At 43.4% G+C, this 19321-nt stretch overlaps 7 protein-coding genes across 7 annotated transcripts; 2 read left to right on the top strand and 5 right to left on the bottom strand.

Annotated features, from left to right (window-relative positions):
- Positions 1 to 44: 44 nt before the first annotated feature.
- Positions 45 to 1242, top strand: EAF02_011999 (uncharacterized protein; the record flags this gene model as incomplete). The annotated part of the gene is made up of 3 exons (XM_038908047.1): positions 45 to 574; positions 630 to 1137; positions 1189 to 1242. 3 exons carry the CDS (start codon positions 45 to 47, stop codon positions 1240 to 1242), a joined length of 1092 nt encoding a protein of 363 aa, XP_038752222.1.
- Positions 1243 to 1934: 692 nt separating this feature from the next.
- EAF02_011998 (uncharacterized protein) lies at positions 1935 to 3140 on the bottom strand (the record flags this gene model as incomplete). The annotated part of the gene is made up of 2 exons (XM_038908046.1): positions 1935 to 2693; positions 2781 to 3140. 2 exons carry the CDS (start codon positions 3138 to 3140, stop codon positions 1935 to 1937), a joined length of 1119 nt encoding a protein of 372 aa, XP_038752221.1.
- Positions 3141 to 3873: 733 nt separating this feature from the next.
- Positions 3874 to 4590, bottom strand: EAF02_011997 (uncharacterized protein; the record flags this gene model as incomplete). Its single annotated transcript, XM_038908045.1, has 1 exon — positions 3874 to 4590. One exon carries the CDS (start codon positions 4588 to 4590, stop codon positions 3874 to 3876), a length of 717 nt encoding a protein of 238 aa, XP_038752220.1.
- Positions 4591 to 5399: 809 nt separating this feature from the next.
- EAF02_011996 (uncharacterized protein) lies at positions 5400 to 9936 on the bottom strand (the record flags this gene model as incomplete). The annotated part of the gene is made up of 3 exons (XM_038908044.1): positions 5400 to 5542; positions 5605 to 9210; positions 9267 to 9936. 3 exons carry the CDS (start codon positions 9934 to 9936, stop codon positions 5400 to 5402), a joined length of 4419 nt encoding a protein of 1472 aa, XP_038752219.1.
- A 468-nt stretch (positions 9937 to 10404) lies between these two features.
- On the bottom strand, positions 10405 to 12246 carry EAF02_011995 (uncharacterized protein). The gene is made up of 2 exons (XM_038908043.1): positions 11903 to 12246; positions 10405 to 11847 (listed from the first exon to the last, which is right to left on the bottom strand). Exons 1-2 carry the CDS (start codon positions 11946 to 11948, stop codon positions 11009 to 11011), a joined length of 885 nt encoding a protein of 294 aa, XP_038752218.1. The 5' UTR covers positions 11949 to 12246; the 3' UTR covers positions 10405 to 11008.
- Positions 12247 to 13162: 916 nt separating this feature from the next.
- EAF02_011994 (uncharacterized protein) lies at positions 13163 to 14704 on the bottom strand (the record flags this gene model as incomplete). The annotated part of the gene is made up of 2 exons (XM_038908042.1): positions 13163 to 14451; positions 14500 to 14704. 2 exons carry the CDS (start codon positions 14702 to 14704, stop codon positions 13163 to 13165), a joined length of 1494 nt encoding a protein of 497 aa, XP_038752217.1.
- Positions 14705 to 16571: 1867 nt separating this feature from the next.
- On the top strand, positions 16572 to 18722 carry EAF02_011993 (uncharacterized protein; the record flags this gene model as incomplete). Its single annotated transcript, XM_038908041.1, has 5 exons — positions 16572 to 16757; positions 16821 to 17178; positions 17228 to 17825; positions 17876 to 17966; positions 18241 to 18722. 5 exons carry the CDS (start codon positions 16572 to 16574, stop codon positions 18514 to 18516), a joined length of 1509 nt encoding a protein of 502 aa, XP_038752216.1. The 3' UTR covers positions 18517 to 18722.
- Between the last annotated feature and the right edge of the window lie 599 nt (positions 18723 to 19321).

Here is a 19321-nt window from a genome sequence, read left to right as displayed (position 1 = left end):
CCCTTGAGACCCCGCTCAACGTCAAAGGAAACAACCCCGCCATCATGAACTTCCTCCACAGTACTCTCGATAGACTTCGAGAATTTACCCCCGTTTCTAATACCTCAACCTTTCGCACCAATGGTCAGATCACACCAGAAGAATTCGTAGCAGCTGGAGATTATTTGGTATTCAAGTTTCCAACATGGTCATGGGCTGATGCATCCCCAACAAGCAAGCGCGCCAACTATCTACCAGCTGGCAAGCAGTTTCTAGTTACCCGTGGCGTGCCTTGCCATCGCAGACTCGATGATGATTTTGCAGGCGACGCAGGTCATGATGAAACTGTCGTTAGAGATGGGGAGGATTTCAGAGGCGACGGTCCTCACTCTCCAGGCGATGATGAAGATGGTTGGCTGAGGACTGGAGGGTTGGCCGCCAGTCAAGAAGCCCGTGTGAGAGATGTGCGAACAGTAGATGAGAGCGGTGAAATGGGCGAGAGAGAAGATGATGAGGATGATATTCCAGATATGGAGGATGACGATGATGACGATGAAGCTATTATTCGTGATCCTAAGGCTGACAATGCAAGTTCGTAAGTATTTCTAGAGCTTAATCTGATGACTGGATACTAACAGTTTATTTATCAGATCTCGTCGAACATATACTATCTACATCGCATACACGCCCTATTACAGAACTCCTCGACTATACCTCTCAGGATATCTCTCAAGCTCCCAACCCCTACCACCACACCTTATGATGGAGGATATCGTAGGGGACTATAAGGACAAGACCGTCACTTTGGAAGACTTCCCATACTTTAGCGACAATATCAAGATGGCCTCCATCCATCCTTGCAAACATGCCAGTGTCATGAAGACCCTTCTGGATCGTGCAGATGCGGCTTTAAAGCTTCGACGAGAGAAGCAAAGACAAGGCAAGACAGTACCTGGTTCTAAAGATACCGGAATGGAGGGCCTAGTTGACGATTTCGAGAAGACCAAAATTGGTGATAAGAAGGCTGTCCTCGAAGGTCTGAAAGCTGGTGGGAATGGCAACGATGAGTGGGAGGTATTACAACATGATCAAGATTTTGCCAATGAGGAGGAAGAGGTTGCTATCCGTGTGGACCAATACCTCGTTGTATTCTTGAAGGTCAGTTATTTTGCACCTCTACTATAGTGAATTATGCTAACGAAATCCCAGTTCATGGCAAGTGTGACACCAGGTATTGAGCACGACTTTACTATGGGTGTCTAAGCGGTGATGTCTTTGTTTTATGCGCAAGCTCAGAATGATGGGAAACGGCTTTGGGGAACTTATTTTTGATTATTCTTCGATCTGCAGCGAAACGGAGCAATCCTTACGAGGAGTTTGGAGCGTTTCGGATAGTTCTTTGCACTAATAGCACCACATATCATATCATTGTAGAGAAATCAGGATTTGAGTAACAGGCATCTGTGCTCATTTTGTGCTTGTGATACTTATGTTTGAGTGATACTGAATCGCCATATAACAAAGGGTGTTTTCTGATAATCATAAAATCGATGGGATTAGAATACTGGATTCATTTTGAACGCCAGGAAGCTTTTGAAATTTTGGCTGAATGTTTTAACGATGATTTCTGTTTAAGGTGGCTTTAGCCATGGGATACCAAGTCGTTGTTAAACAAAAGACCCACCATGAACGATTTGACACGGGGTAGACCCTCAACTGTCTGGAGATCATGGCAACAGTTTTTGGGTTTCGAGATGTCGGATTAGTTTAGGAAAGTAGATCATAATAAAACACTCACAAATTCACACTTACTTATATCCAAATTAGTATGGCACGGGTTCAAACAAAGGTTTTATTGGTATATTTGCCAGGAGTATGCTATTTAATACACGTCCTCCACCCCTCCCAAACTCAGCCCATCATCCTCGTTATCACTTCTAAAAACTTTCATCTTCTTACAATCGTAACATCTTGGCGACATAGTTCTCAATCAACTGCTCGTTAGGGAAACTCATATCTTCCAACTTTTGAGCATATGGGGTTGGGACTTCGGCACCAGTAATTCTTTGAGCTGGAGCATCGAGATAATCGAAACCGAACTCCATGGTCAAGGCAAGTAACTCAGCGCCGACACCGAAGGCTGGGAAACCGGACTCGACAGCGAGGAGACGGTGGGTCTTTTTAAGGGAGGTCATGATTGTTTCGACATCCAAAGGCTTGATGGATCTGAGGTTGATAACTTCGACTTCGACGCCATACTTCTTCTTAAGGTTCTCAGCTGCGACGAGAGATTGTCCAACACAGCGGGACAAAGTGACGATGGTGAGATCCTTTCCGGCACGCTCAATCTTGGCTTTACCGAATGGAATAACGAAGTCATTCTTCTGAGCAGCCTCGCTCATTGGGAAAGATTGACCGTACAGCAATTCGTTCTCGAGAACGCAGACAGGGTTGGGGTCGCGAATGGCAGCTTTAAGTAATCCTTTGGCATCCTCGGCACTCCATGGAGTGACGACCTTGAGACCGGGTATGCTTCCGTACCATGCAGAGTAATCTTGTGAATGTTGTGCTGCGACACCAGATGCGAAACCGTTGGGTCCGCGGAATGTGATGTTACAGGGTTGAATACCACCGGACATGTAGTGAGTTTTGGCGGCGGAGTTGACAATTTGATCAATAGCTTGCATTGCGAAGTTGAAAGTCATGAACTCGCACTGTGGAACCGGGTTTTAGCCATTACTCTCTCTTATCTCGATAGACTTCCAGTGGAAGGCGAGGAAATGGAGAAAAAAAGTCCTTACCACAGGATGTAAACCTGCCAACGCAGCACCGACGGTCAAACCGCAGAAACCCGATTCAGTGATGGGAGAATCAATAACTCTCTTTTCACCGAAACGATCCAGTAAACCCTTGGTAACCTTGTATGCGCCATTGTACTGAGCGACTTCCTCACCCAGAACAAAGACCTTTGGATTTGACTCCAATTCTTCGGCCAAGGCTTCGTTCAAAGCCTCTCTGACTGTATATTCCTTAACACCACTCTCCTTTGCGTATCCTCTGCTTTGCACAATGGCCGGTAGACGGGAAAAAGATTGGAAGGCATTTCGTGTTGGGCGAGCTGAAGAAATGAAACGACTCGCTGGTCGTAGGATTCGTGACATCTTGAAGATGGGATTATGTGATAAGAAAGAAGACCCTCGGCGAAGAAGTTCAAGAGAGGGAGGTGAGGATGTGAAAGAATGGAGAAAAATTGACAAGCTGCTAGGGATTCTCACGAACCTTCAACTCGAGTGGCACGTTGGGACTTTTTGTTCAAAGCTTACAATCCGCGCTCCGAAATGTTGATAGATAAGCTAAACTTGATTCGGATTAGCTTTCGGAAGCATTAGGGCGAGACTCAAGATTGATCAACTTCACTCAGAACATGCGTCAACACAATAAAATAATTTGATTAAAGTTTTTATATCTAAGAATTCATTGAAATAGATATGAGTGATATGAGGCTGGATGTTTTCAGGCTCTAGTGAACCTCCACATGGAACTCTCTATACGAAATCTCGTAGAGCTATTATAAGTTTCCGGGGCGATCCGGAGCCTTTAACGATCCTGAATATATAGTGTGTTCAGAGGGCAAAGAAAAGGGAATCTGAATATTCTTCACGGGAGTAACTTTCAGAGACAACGGAGTGTCTGTTGGGCAAAACGAGGGCTGGCATCGGTACGCGTGAATATGATTCTTCTTTGGCATTTTATTCAAGTATATAGAATACATGAAATACTGGGCATCAGCAATGAAAAAGATTAAGATAATCAATAATGTCATCGTTTTGTGTGTTGCTATTCTATAAAGCAAATGCATGCAGAGTGCTCAAATACATTGAAAATCACACTCGTTTAATAGAACCTTGTCGCACCATAGCGAACAGGAGAAAAGGGGGACGTTCCTATCCTCAAAAACCCTTCTTCCTTCCATTCTAACTCCAACTTAATACCCAAATCCTTCTCTGATACCCTAGACAGTTCGTCAAACAGTCTTTCCAGCTCAGCGCCCCCTGCTTGTGACTCCGAGCAACATGGCTCCTTGCACTCATAAATATACAAAAACGCCCAGCACATCCCAGCCAGAAGTCTTTCCAAAAAGATTTTCTTTTCTTTCTCATTTGTCAAGCTCGTCCTCTTACCAAGGTCGGTATAGATTACAACCTGTGGCTTCTCTTTCCACTGCACAAATTCGCCGAATGCACCACTTTCTACTCCGGTGTCTTTTCGCAGAAAGCTACAGAGATCCCTCACCTTATTTGCAAAAAAGAGGTCGTCAAAGAACTTGGCATAAGTATACATACGATGTTCCTCAGTCGTCAGACAAATTGTGTATCTGCCCATGGTATTATGAATCGGTCGCCCTAGGTCTGCAAAAGTGGTTATAATCGGATGCTGCGAGAAAGTGGGTGAATCTACGTTGCATAGCAGAAGGTTGATGAGGTCTTTGCGTTTGTGGCTATTCGGTGAAAGATTTTTAATACTGGGGCTAGCTTTGTGCAATATGTGAGAGTTGAGCTCTTTGGGTCCTGATTTGACCAAAAACTGGAGTACTTTGGCCACAGACTTCATTGTTGGCATAACATAAGAGATAGGAAGCAATATAGGGGTGGCAAGTGTTCACATCGATGTTTTTATATAGATAAAATGATGAATTTTAATCATTGTGAATGGTTCAGATCCTAGATTAGTTGCTCGTTGTAGTTGAATGAAACTTAATAAGGAACCTGCCAGTTTTTTCCGTAATATGTTGTAGTTTTCCCACCCTTTGATGATTCATCGAATAGAAACTGTTTCCAATCACGAAAGAACTTTTATTGTTTCATATGCAAGAGCTACCACTGGAGAACTGCGTCGTTTTATTAACTCCGATTTTCTTGAAGTGGTATACCATCAAGATCTGGAGATTGACATGAGTAAATAAGTCGTGTGCGCTTGTGATGCTACTAGGTAGTTTCTTCCGGATAGTAAAAATAAAAGACACATAAGATTGTAAAGGCCGGTTTCCTGGGTGGTGTATTTGCGATCTTAGAAGAAATAATAGTCTATGTTTTACAGAGCTACCATGTAATACTCGATTCATAACTGAGCTGTAAGATGGGAACACACTGTGAATTTTGTGGGAACACTATGGAGTTTATGGTTTTAATATAAGATTTGAGGGTTTTTTTTTTGGTTCAAGCCTCTGGACAAACATCAGATATACAGTTTTAAGATTGATTATTTGATTTTGATTCCCTATGCGCTACAAATCAAGACGCTCGAAATGAATGGATTGAATACACAGTCTTCCCTTATCTAATAAGAGCCCTTGAAACAAGACCATGAATTTTATGTAGTACGGTTCCAGCAAAGAAAATTGCCAAAAACTTTCCATGATCTCAATTTTTTAATATTTCTTCCAAGGTCGAGTTCAAGTCACTGGTACGATGAAGAAAATCACGGCCACTAGGGTGATCACCTGCGGTAAGGTATGCGAAAATGCCGATAGATGCCCCAATCAGCAAGTGGAAATAGGGAAACCCTGTATAGTGTTAGTCTATACGATCTATTGTTAATATTTGAAGGATGGAAAAAGTTACTCACACTGTGGATGAGGGAGAGAGCGATGACGACGCTGGGCAAACCCAGGGAAACGATGATCGGCCAAATCATCTCCACGAAGAGGAACTATAACTCGAGCGAAAGGGGTCTTCCAAAGATAAGAGCGGATAGCTCGGAGAGCCAAAAGAATTTCTGGATTTTGTCCGGGGTCAAAAAAGGCTTCTGTCTCCCATCCAAACAATACATAGATCAAGAAAGCCGTCGAATAAAAAACCAATTTTAAAGTGCGGGAAAATATGTTCCAGGTGCGAAAAATTTGTCTGTATAAGAATGTTGTTGCATCGATTATCCCTCGGAGGGGAGCAAAGGCATTCAAGTGTAAAAAATTGTACAAATCAGCTAATTTCTGTCTTGTGTCTGCGAATAGTTGGAGAACTATTTCGTATACGCGCATAAAAAAACCGATTATTCTGTTGACGAATGGTAATTGGCGCAGTTGAGGCCTTGGGTGACGGTAATCTTGGTATTGCTCGAACAGCCAATAAGCATATAAAAGTATAGGCATCATGAGATGTAATGTAAACACGATTAGAGTCAGAAATTGGATGAGTAGATAGCGTCCTGATGGTATTCGATCAACTATTGATCGCCAGATATAACCACCGAATCTGGTAATCTGACAATAAACATAAACGAATGGGTAGCCCAACGGTCTAAGTGGGCGAAGAACATAGACAATTAACATGCGAAGCAATATAAATGGCCAAAGGAGAAACCTAAATGGACGGAAAACATATTTGGATAGATGAGCCAATACACCGAGAAATCGACGGAACAAGCGATAAGCTGAGCGAAGTTTATGAAAGACATAGGTGAATAGATCACGTATTCTGTTTCTTTGGGGGGGTACGGGTTCTTCGAGATTTCCCTGGGTCCAGGCTGCTATGTAGCGCCGTACAACTATGTAGAAACCCACGCCAAGCACGGGAAGTATTAGCGAAGTGATGACGGATGACACCTTAGCTGGATCGAAAGATATCTTTAGGTATGAGTCAGGCAAATCAGTAAAGGATGAACCGGAGAACTTGGCCACTAATGATGCAATTGGCTTCAAAATTATAGTGAACGCTTTCGCTATTATTGGAAGAACAGAACCCGATATTGGTGCTCCAGTTTCTGGGGTAAATCCCGGCTTTTGGTCAGATGATTGCTCGGTGGTAGAGGATAAACCGCCCAAGAAACCTATCACCGGAGCCAATGGTTTCAGAGCTGTGTTCGCTACTGTCGTCAACGTCGGTAGAAGAGATTCTATCATTGGTGCTTTCATTAGTACTGACACTATTTTCGTTACTATCAATTGAAAGGGGCTGAGTAACATCGTTATTGGCTTCATGACTATGGTCGTTATCTTCGTGACAATCGTCGAAGCAGGTTCTACCCCTATAACAAGTGTTCCAGGAATATATGGTTCTGGTGGTGCGAGTCCCTCCCACGCAGTAAGAGCTTCTACTGGAAGAATAGGTCCCGAAGTTGATCCCGTTAATATCTTCCCAAGCAATGACCCTTCTAGCGTTTCTGCCAGATTGAGTCCTGATATTACTTTTGCAAGCATTGGTACAGACGTCATTTTCTTCGCATGCCCCTTCAAGCCCGAGTCTAGTATTCCCAAGCCCAGGTCTGTGTTCAAGGCTTCGGTTATTCGTTCTGCGAGTTCAGATTGTGTTAACGTTTTCGCCATTTCAGATCCTACAAACTGTTCTGCAAACTCCGATTTTGCCAATGTTGCTCCTAGCTGTGCAGTTACTAGCCTCTTTTCAGTATCAGATCCTGTTAATATGTATCCAAGCAAAGACCCTTTCAAAGATTGCCCGGTGGGTTCTCTTCCTACGAGCGATTGCCCAAATCCAAAATCTTCTAATGTTTCGCTAAGTTGCGACTGCTCTAGCATTTCAGCGATACTCGATAATTCTTGTTCTTTTGAAAGATTCGATATTCGTATTGCATTCCCAAGTTTTGAACCTGTTAATAACCCTCCAAGTGTTGTTCGCGAAAGCTCCTCTTCCATTTTTGGGGTTAATTGGAAAGGCTGTGGAACATCATCATGTGTTCCTGGCTCTGGCTCTGGTTTTATCGAAACCCCAGGCTGACTTGGGTCGAGTTCTGGTATAATAGTGACGCTCGTATCGCCACCAATTCCAGAAATCCATTCTAACATCCAGTTGAAGGTTTCTGGGAGATTCAATAAACCCTCGAACATACCTATCACAATTTTCGGTACATCTGATAAGTAGCCAGTAAAATCTGTAAGCGCGCCTCGTACAGAATCAAACCATAACGACTGGTAGATTAAGATAACAATTATGAGTGGACGTATGTACAGTGGGGCTGGGCCTGGCGCTCCTGCAAAACCCCTGCCGGCCAGATGATATAAGATGGCAGACGGAATAAAAAAACAAAGGAAGCCAATTAGCAATCCCCATTCATCAGGGAGGAGATTCCATATTCTTGTGGAAACGACATATTCCGCGGTGGCATCATACAAGCCAGACATATGTTCTCTCCAAGCTGTGACGGAATGAAGGGCTAATTCCCTCCCGTGAGCAAAGGTTCCAAGCCATGGAGTAAAAATGTTATGGAGAATAGTCATCGCTAGATCATACAATTTTAAAATCCCCAGCCAGCCAAGGATTCCGAAGAAGTATGAGGACAATGCATCTCGCCAAGAGTAAAATAGATTCCGAATATTAGGCAAAAACCACAAATCTACCTCTTCATCAGCTCCAAGGGAGAGAAGTTTGTAAAAGCCCCATGCAAGTATAAAAGGAATTCCCAACGCCACCGCGTAAAACGGAATATAATAGAGAGCGGAATCAAAGAGCCATTTGTAAAACTTCCACACTTTTCGCCAAGTGAGCTTGTCTCCGAACATGCCGCGCAGTCTCGGAGGCAGTCTGGCCAAGTCTTCATCGCTGTAGACTCTTTCTAGCTTCCGGGGATCAGGCTCTTGCTTTTCCAATTCTGGTAACTCCAGATATATCTGTTCTGGACAGTCTTTAACCCGGACCGGGTCTGGGAACGGGTACCCTTCGACCTCAAGATACGGGTGCTTTGCTTCTAGATTTGAAGGATGTTCAATGTGCACATATATGACAAGTCTACATCTGACCAATTTAACCTGCTTTTCGAGCTCATTTAGAACTTTTAGGTCTTGTGGTGGCACAGGAATGTCTCCGAAAAGATACCTCGACATGTCTGAGATATGATGCAAAGCTGGGTCGGCTTTGTAATGTTTCCAGAATGATAAAGGGAGGCAAGGAATAGTAGGATGTGGCAAAGGCGTATAATCTTTCAAGGTTTCTATTTGAGTATCCGTCCATGTCATGGAAGCAACCTCAACTGCTAATTCCGCAGCTCTTTCGTAAAGAATCTCAACTTCATGTTCGTCGATTTTGTCGATGGTCGGCAGCCAAAGATCCTGTGCTTCGCTTCTCAACCATTGTCTTGCTCGAGCTTGTGCTACTCTCCGAATCTTGCCATTTGTTATGGCTGCGATGCTCTTACTATAGCTATACTCCTCTTGAGGCCTAAGTAACCTAAGGGTATGCGCCCGGAAGGATTTGGCGACATGCTGGTTTTGTAGAGATTCATCTATGCGAGACTGCATTAGACGGCATACTGGTTCATTTCGGCTGGTGATTACTTACGCTGGAGGAGATCATGATATAATTTGTCGACAGGATTATGCGGGCCGTCGACTGACCCATTCAAGTTTTTTACATCATCCAAGAAGAAGAAAGGATTCTTCAAAATCGTTGTCGCAATATGATGAAATAAGGACGCAGCAATCAAATCCTCGCGCAGATTTTGCTTACTATACCCAGAGAGAGGGGCTTCGGTAGCCTTGTGGCCAAAGATATTTTGGAAATCAATCAAGCCACGCAAGAAAGGCTTTGGTTTATGATAATAATCGATGGGAGGGTCTGAAGTTTCGTCCCGCGCATGACTTGCGATTTGTTTTGAAATCGAGTCAATGCTGTGATTATCCCAAAACAAATCATTGTATTTCGGCTGTATGTCAAGCTCGTCGGATTCTTTCGGGGGAGCTACTTTTGGTGAGGTACCGTCGTAGCCACGCTCTGCATTGAACCATTGACTCAAATCTCCCCATGTTTGCTTAACAGGTCCATCCGATACAGCGTAATCATAAGCTGCATCGCCGAGATCCAACTCAAAATTATGGAGGCCAAAGTCTTGGGGATATGGCTTGGCCTTTTTGCCCTTGTAAACTTCCTTGATAAAATTTTGTAGCCCCGGACTTCTCAAGAAATCTGGTAACGGCTCGCGTTGCCATTCAGAACCCTCGGACTCTTGCATGTTATCGAGAATTGATTCGGGCGGCGTGATGTTAAAGGTAACACAATGCCAGTTCAATTATCAAATGTTTTGAAGCTTGTAAAAGTCACTCGAATAAAGTAACATTTGGAGCTGTGCTCAAAGAAGTCTTTGTTGGTAGAATGCGGCCTCGAAATCGTTTCAATACATTCCTAAAACTAAAACTCTTGTTCTCTTTGATGAAGAGCGAAGCAACTTGCATTGTGCCATCCGCCTTTCATACGAAGCTTTCTCTAGTGACCGGAAATGTTTAGATCGTCTGATTGTTGTGATTTGCGAAAGACATAAAGAGGAGCTGAGAGAAAATTCTGGCTAATGGATAAGTACGAAAGTATAGTGTCTACCATATTAGGAGCTCTCTGTCATTGTAGTACAAGATTATACCACTATAAGCAAAGGAAAGACATCGACGGGTAGACTGTGACGAATGTGGATTGGCCAATTTACTACATCAATGGTGGCCGTTTGTGGAGTGCGATAACGAAGCTTGAGTGAAATTGTTCGGAATTCCAGTAAAATCAGTTCTCTAGAGAAGATAGCAATGTACAGTTGCACGTCAAATGGCCCATTTGATTGTCCAACTGCCTACCGTCAGTCGTGCATATTGATCAGCCACTTTTTTTTCTAAACAGCCAACAAACCATTGAAGATTTTATCTCGAAAGATTGGTCAAATACACTTCAAGCAGCTCAAGAAATTTGTGAGATTCGAGTCTGACATACTTAACACAAAGAGCCCAGCAATTAAAATTCTGATCCCAAGAGAATATCGTGCATCGAGAACCAGGAACCTGACATCTGCGATATATGGAGCTACTGTCATGTTGTGCTGTCCGTAACTTACTCACTACACGCGAGAATTCTTGTTTTGATACAATGAGGTGCCAACTAGGCTACGTGAAAAGTATCCTGCATTCTCTGTATAATGGTATCAAATTTTAGTAAACGCCAAGATCCATACCCGCTCAGCCCAATAACGCCTTGTCATCATGCCTCCCGACCCACTAATACGATTGTTCGAAGAAAGCCTGAACTAAAACACCCTAAAGCCCTGTTTATTTCCCCAATAGCATCTTCAAAACCATGACTACTAAGCATAAAACTATCCCGGCAATAGCCCTATCGACCCATACGGGTACGCCTTCATCTGACTGAACACGAGCTTGTGCCATTTGTCTTTGAGGTTGAGGAAGTTGAGGAAGTGGTATCGTAGCTGTGGGTTGAGGCACCGTCTGCGCCGGCCTCGCAGGTGGATACTCACTCTCAGCCTGTGCTGGCTTTACATCCTCCGTGGATTTACTATTTCCTTCGTCTTTCTCCTGGTTTGATCCCGTTTCCGCTCTAGTCTCCTTCTTGAGCCCTATTTGCATGTCAGGTGGTACTGTCTCCTCTTCTCTGTTAGAACTTGTCCCTTCACCCTCGAGTTCCTTCGCAAGCTGTTCTGCTTCTCCTAAAATCTCCTCGCAGCTCCTTCCACCACAAACACCGCACTTCCACCCCCTACTCTCCCCTGCTATTCTCTTTCTAACGCTATCGCTCGCATCAACCCCTCCCAATTGCCCTGAAGGACTAGTTTCCATGAAGGATCTGAGAGCTACTAAGGCGGTTCGTATTCCCCACGCAGGCTGCCATGTTTCCTCATGATGCCCACTTATACTTAGACAGATCTCACGATTCACCTCAAATCTTCCACTCGGTGTCAGAAATCTAAAGGAAGGAGGTCGAAGAGGATATTGGGGAGGCAAAACGATGCGTCCGTGATAGATACCCTCGGCGAAAGATGAGGATGGAGGGCCGCGCAATGTGAAGTGCCAATCGAACAAATCGGTATCTGAAGCTGGAGAAGCTGTATAGTCTGGAGATGGATGTTGCGAGAGTTCGGCGGCTTCTTTCACTACGCCACTCATTAACACATGCGAGGAACGATCGTGGGGTATAGAATAGCTTACTGATGCGCTTCAACGTGGGAGATTTGGTATTGAAACCAGGAGCCATGATTGAGGATTGATCGGAAATAGTAATTGAACTTCTGGGCTAGAAAGAGAGGTTACCTGACCTGTTAACTGAAGGATCAATACGATATTTAAAGAGTCGTTTGTGTGTAAATGAGTAATAGATTTCTTTTAAATAATTAGTGGCTGCTCATTCAACGCTATGGTGTAACTGGACAGGTCGATCGTAGATACAAGCGCGAACAGCACCAGAGCACATGCCGTAGATAACGATTAACATGCTATGATAGTTAAGTTAACGTGGCTTTGATAATGATTACATAATCACATACTGGGTGCACTTAGACAGTAAGATAGATGACTACGCAGCGCATTTCAGATGAATAGTAGAATTAGATATTGATCCATCCAACCTCTTTCTTAGATTTGAACTGGCGAGGAATGAAATGGATGGCATGTGAGAAGTGTGACCATCTGGTGGACCACCACCTGGTGCACTGTTGGATTGTAGGATATAAGAACACGGTAGTATTACACAACTACGTAGATACATTAGAGTTGGGGCTGTATCTGGTAGCCGAATAGAGTTATTGTGAACGTCACGGTATTGACTCGCTGTCAATCATTAAATCAAACCTTAGCAACATTGCGCTACATAGCTCACTTCGTTCCAAGTTTTCCATAGCATTATTAGCGATTGTCGTATTTACGCATGGCGTCATATCATCGGGAACAAGAAACAGCTGTTCATAGTGTCTAATTGTAATGGTGTCATAGCTAGCTTTTCCATCATAGGTCATACTACATTCTAATAGTCCTTGCCCCTGGAGATTTAAAGGGTTACAACAACCGGGGAATCAATATCCGATTCTTTTCACTCATCAAAATATACATTAATGTGTATTATATTGCTGCTAATCTGAGAAGATAAGGGGTAGCAGCCGGACAAACTTAGTGCCAAGGACAAAACAAGGCGCGAGGAAAAGGAGGTGAAAAGTAGAGAAGTGTTGCAGCGATTCTTAGGGGAGAGAATAAACGAGACAGCCTATAGAGGATTACCTGCAACAACTTTATTCGATCATAGAAATGAAGTAATTATTATGAGGAATGATAATATTATAACATGGCATATTCCGAGATTCCATATATCCATCCATCCATCCACCGATATTATGAGTATCCAAAGCTTAATCTGTATCATACAAAGGACGAAATCGATGATCTCCAACCCGGAGAAATCAGTGTAAATCTTGACATCTAATCTACATCATCATCGTGTCCATGTAAATGTCCATCCCATCCTCTCGTGTCATCCTTTTGTCGTGCTATCGTATTCCCTAGTAATGTATTCGTAACCACCCCAACTCTCTGGGGCCACCCAGCGGCAGCTTTTCTGTCGAGGATTTTTCTTTCCGCCTCATCTTCGTCGCTGCTGATTTCGTAAGGATCTTCATCGCTGTCTCTTGGCTGCAGTGTTTGCATCGAGACGGAGTTTGAGTCTGCTTCATCCGCATATTGATTTGGATTGCGCCCCAAGATTCGGTCTGCTTTGGATTGAGAACGGTTGGCTCGATTGGGTTGTGTAGGATAGGAAACATAATGCCTGCCAGCTCCTTCTGATCTTGGAAGGGGTACTATTGGAGATGCTGGCTCGCCCCAGCCGGCGGCCCTTTCTCTATTTCTTTGTTCTTCTCTTTCTCGGGCAAGTTTCTCTCGAGCCTCCAACCATTTTGGACTTGCCTCCCAACTCCATCCATCTCCAGTGGTAGTGGGTATAGGAATCGCCCATAATAATGCCTTGGGTCCGAATAAATGCTTGAAGTTTCTCCTCCACCCAAGATCAAATGCGCTAGGCAATTTTTCCGAATCTTGTTCGTCAAGATATTGCTCATATCGGTCTCTTGCTCGAGCTCTCTCTAATTGTTCGTATGATCCTTCAGCTTGTTCTTCAGGGATGTGTTGATGTTGCATAGTCTTTCTCAATGGGGATAAATATCTCGTCTTCTCGAGGCACTCAATTGTCGTTTGACCGCGGGATGATAGTAAAATATGCCATCCTGTAAAACCTGCTAAGACTAACCCTATAATTCCAGAAATTACCACTAGCATCACATAATTGACGGGTAACAATGAATCGGTATATTCTCCATCGCTCAATATCTCTCTCCAAACCCAAGTCCCGGAGACTGCGAAACAGAGAAAACAGAACAATGTTGTGTATATCAGGAATAAGAGGAAGGCCTTATAATTTCGCAGCCCAACGCAGGTAGCTAACCATGGGCAATGATGATCCATCTTTAATACACAAATTCCGCATGTTGAGCAATGGTGAGATCGATCCGGCTTCCTTGCTTGACATTTTTTGCAATAGCGCAATTCTCCATTCGATTTCACCGTAAAGTTTGTCGCCACAGGATTGTGTGTCGGAAGGGCGCTATATCCATGACTTGCGGCCGTGGTAGTTCCTGGACTCGTGAAGACCGCAGCCGTGTATGACCAATTCAGGAGAAGATATGTAATGATTCCCAGAAATGACGTCCCCTTTCCTATGAAATATTAGCTTTGCAAAATTTATTTGCGAAAATAAAGCCTACCTATCCAGTGTGTTCTGCTGCCATCTGCCAGAAATCCAATTGTAGTTTCTACCCAGACAGCCCAGGTAGTAATACTGTATACGAATACAAGGGGGAAGTAAGTTGCGCCAATGCAACAATAACGTTCGCACTTTCTAGCCCATTTTCGAGACATTCTTGAAGGGCCGGGAGATCTAGGAGGACTTGGTGGCGATAGATTAGCCATGGGATTCATCAGAGAAACATGACTTAATTGTTCGCATTGTTTAAGGAGTTGTTGGAATAACAGACCAGCTGGTGTTTGTGTTCCGTTTAATAGAGGCTGAGCTTCGCTGATTAAACATAGGTACTACTGTGTAGGTAGGCACAGATCGGCCTCCGTAGCCCGGACTCCCGAGACCAAAGATGATGACAGTGAGACAATTCACACAAACTTCACTCACTGAGAAATCATCAACTTGACACTCTGGTTCAATGCAATGAGCAATGAGCAATGATCGAGGGGAATCGCTTAGTAGGATATGGTGTTCTTCATCTAACGATTTATCAGGATTTCAATCCATTTGACCTCAGCATCCCAATATTGAACATCGCTAGTTTTGCTATGTTTACCTGCATAGACACATATAAATGAGATTGCCTCTGTCGTTGGCGAGTAATAGCAGTTATAAATTCAATGTCTACAAGATCTAATATGTAGTAGTACATTTAGTACTAAGCAGTATCTAATGTATTACATGAACTCTCTGCCATCCTGCCACCGCAAGACTCTTGGATTCGGATAGGGATTCTCGGGTATCTTTGTGGAAGCGGATGGATTGTTTCTAACTTTCCCTACAATCTCTGAAAACTCGGCAGCGGAGCCACACAGTGATTCTGCTTGGTGGCTGAATTGTAGAAAGCTTTCGCTCACGATATCTCAACGGATCGTCACTCTTTCCTTTTGAATGGAGATTTGTAAGATATGCTTTCTTGAGCCTCCGAACCCACTTGAGCTCGGTGTAGCTTGTACCCCTACTTGCTGAAGATGAAAGATATCTGGCCATCAGTGGGGTCCTAGGGGCTGGAAGAAGAAACAATGGTTGAATGGGAGAACCATCTTAAAGAAGGGATGAGGTCTTGCTGTGTCGGCATCAGAGAGCATGATGACTATTTGCACTGCTAGCATTTGGTGCCCCTTCTTCTCAGGTATTATCGTCTGTACTTTTTCGGATTGTCGATTTATTTCGTTCCCGATCCTTTTGGCTGCTCAGACATATTAGCCCGTGTCCAAGGTGATTGTAGACAGCGAATGCATGCCTGATATTTATGTGTCACTTTGAGTAGTCATGTCTTCGAAGAGTAACCATATCATCATGGTCAAGAGGAAGACTGTGTGTTTGGTGTTGACGAAGGAAGAGGGGTTTTTTTACTCAATGTGTACAAATAGATTAAGTTGGCCTAGGTAGCTAGAAGTTTCAGATGAATTACATTGTGTATTGAAAGAATGAGATGATAGCCACCCACATAGGCGCAAGCTATCGGCCATTGTATTCACTTTTATATTTGTTTTTCCCCTCCTCTTTTCCCCTCTTATCGTCTAAAAGAATTGACTGTCGGCAGATCGTTCATTGGTTGATTATTGTTTACATTTATTTTGAAAGCTGATGTCTGTTGCTGCTGTCGCCGTAGCCTTACTAGGTAGTCTTTGCCTTTCCTTTTTGTTCTTTCCCAACTTGCTTCTTCTGTAACTACCCTACGCGACCAAAAGTCAAAACTTCCCACTCCCTTCTCACTTCTCACTTCTCTACATAATAAACAACTTCCCGTCAAACTCATATTATTCACCCCGCGATTTTTCATACACAAGAAGTTTTATCTTTTCCTTTGATTTTCTTCCCAGGTTGGCTGCGCCTTAAGAAACGCAGGAATTCGTTCTTAGTACCATCCTTTCCTTTCATTCGGTCTTGCTTTCTAGATCGGGAATTCATTTGCCTCAAATCAACCGCATTACTTTTTACACTCCTCTAGATCGGTCCTCTAGATCGGTCTCATAAACAATATGAACAACCAGAGCATCAATCAAGTACGATAACAACCAAACTCTCTTCGATATGGCTGCCAAAGACGCAAAGATTGGCGAGTTTGATACCAAGGTAGACTGCAGGCTCTGTAACATCACCTTTAAGGATTGGAATGCCTTCCACAACCACAAATTGACCCACAGAGACCACATCTGTTGTGATATCTGCAGCACAGACTTTCACACTGAGGAAGGTCTGAAGCGCCATCGAACTCTAGTAGGTTAATTCAAATTGATTTACTGGCGAGTCATGGTTGACTGACATCTCATGAAACTCCAGACTCACCCAAAGGAACAAGATCTCAAGTGTATGGCTTGTGGCAAAAAGTTCATTCGTCTAGGATCTCTAATCAACCACCTTGAACTGGGTAGCTGTCGCGCAATCAACCCTGAAGATAGACATAACCTGGCAGCTAGCAGACGCCAACGTCAACAACTGCATGCAAGATTCAAGGCTAACCTAAAGGAAATGGATGACAATTCTGGTCCAAGAACTAGTAACAGCCTTTTAGATTCGCAGGATATTTCTGTAAATTCTATGGATGTTAAGCCGCTGGCGCCAATCTTCAAGCCACCGCCACCAAATTTTGAGAGTGAAATGGTTACCAACTTTGAGTTTGGCGGATGGGAAACTACTAGTAACTCCCCAAAACTTTCTCTTCTTGAAGTTAGCTTACAGTCATTTAGTCCTGGAAGAAGATATACCATCGAATACCCTTAACGAAGCGATCATAAACACTACCCCTGCTCCCGTCATGGAATTACAACCAGAGGAGGACTTGATTTGTTTCGGGGAAGTTGACAAAGCCATGAGCATACCATGGGGAGGAATTACAAAGAAGGCAGCCAAGGAGATACGAAAGCCCGCTGAAGAGGTTCAGTACGAGTATGTCGAAAATTCCTTCCCAATCGCAATCGCACCTTCCATGAAAGAAGATAATTTCCCACCTTTGCCAAATGGAAGCCAATTCAGAGACGCCGGCATGAAAGCTCCAAACTTCATGGATGCGCCACTTGAGGACGCGAAGTTTACTTCCATCTGGGACACTAAGCATATCATTGCAAATGTCCGAAAACCCATCCCCCCACCATCTACAGAGGCATCTGCGGTGACAGATATAGCTACCCGAACTGGTGGACTTCCGCCTCTTCGTATGCGGGCTCTTGTCAACCCTTTACCTGAGAAGGAGTATGCACTATATGACCCCGAAGACCCTTCTTTCCGTGCACAAAGATACTGGGTTGTGTTCACCCGAAAGTACCAGTGTCCTCACCGCTTGTGCAAGTAAGTAGCTTCAATTGCCGAATTCAAACTGTTCTCTAACATGTTTAAAGGAAAAGTTACGATACTGAAAGAGCCTTCATCCAACATTTACTTTCTCCTACACACACTTCAGACAATAGACTTATCTGTCCCAATTGCTACGTAAGCACAACAGATTTCTTTATTTAATATTTCCCAATCCCAATTTGTGTTTTGTGTAATTTGGCATCACTTTAATCATGGAACATTTTATTCTGCATTGCACAATGCTTGCTGCATTCACAATTCGTCAAATTTGTCACAATTTTGTTCAGTATGGTGTCCGTTATTCATATTTGTTGTCTTCATGTTCTTTCAGATAAAATTTTCAAAATTGAAATCAGAACAGAAAACGATTCAAACGTTCTTTGGTGCGCTGTTACTAACCATTTGATAGAGAGGTTTTGGAACATACACAGCCCTGACGCAACATTGCGAGTCTCAAGGGGTTCGTTGCAAAATTCGTGAAGCAGTTAATTACGGTACGGTCGTCAATGACATCACTTCCAGTGTGGCCGACGTTGTAGGTAAGCATGAAGACGAAACAGTAAAGTATACCGTCAAGGAGGAAGGATTTGGAGATCTGGCCAAGAAGTATAAGGAAGCCGGAGACAAGAATGCTAAGAAAAAGGTAAACTATTGGGCAAACAATGACGCGGAGTTTGAGTGGTAAATATCAAGATGGGCACAGGATGACAATATTTCGAAGTCCTTTCTTGCTGTGGTGGGTGGAAATTGAAGATTTAGGCTCGCTGGACGTATTCTCACTTTGCCTTGGCTTTTCTTTCTTTCTTCAAAGTAACACTGAAATTTTCCAGGATTCTATGGCAGTTGTTTCAGCTGTCAAAAACCAGATAGCTTAGCACAATCGAGATGTTCTAAAAGATGCTTTTTGGCTTTGGTGTTGAAGGTGAAAAGTAGTATGATGGCTTGCATAGAGAAAGATGCCATCTTCTCGTTTTCTCTCTCAATCGCTCTTTATCAGTAATTGAATGTCCAAGTATCTGATCACTATGACCTATAACTTGTTTTGTCATCGCTTATAAAAGATGGCAGAACTTCTCTCATTCTTTAACGTGTGTAGATGGAAGGAAATAAGAAACAGACCTTTTTTGAAGATTGGCTTGCTCTTTTTGACATAGAGGTGGGTAGGTTAAACTTCGTGGATGTTTGCTATATCGATACTTCCAGTAATGCTTTTTTGTTATCATGAAGTGGTCATGATGAATTATATACATGGATTCCTGAATTTTGCACCGTGGCTGATGATTGATCGAAGGAACATTGGAAGTAGAATCTTTCTCTCAGGAGTTACTCTAAGTATTGTAGCTGGCACGAATACAATAGCAGTTTCATCGTGTGCCGTACTTTGTTGTATCACAAACGTTGCTCGATTATATGAGAATCTTCACAGAGAGGATAGTAGTGCTTCAACTCTGTGGAAGAAATTCAAGACCGGTTGTTATGTCAGTACCTAT

Source organism: Botrytis sinoallii (genome assembly GCF_014898435.1).
Source record: "Botrytis sinoallii strain Bc 23 chromosome Unknown BSIN_038, whole genome shotgun sequence".
NCBI lineage: Eukaryota > Fungi > Ascomycota > Leotiomycetes > Helotiales > Sclerotiniaceae > Botrytis > Botrytis sinoallii.
Note: the sequence above shows the minus strand (reverse complement) of the source record. Positions and strands in the feature narration are given on the sequence as shown.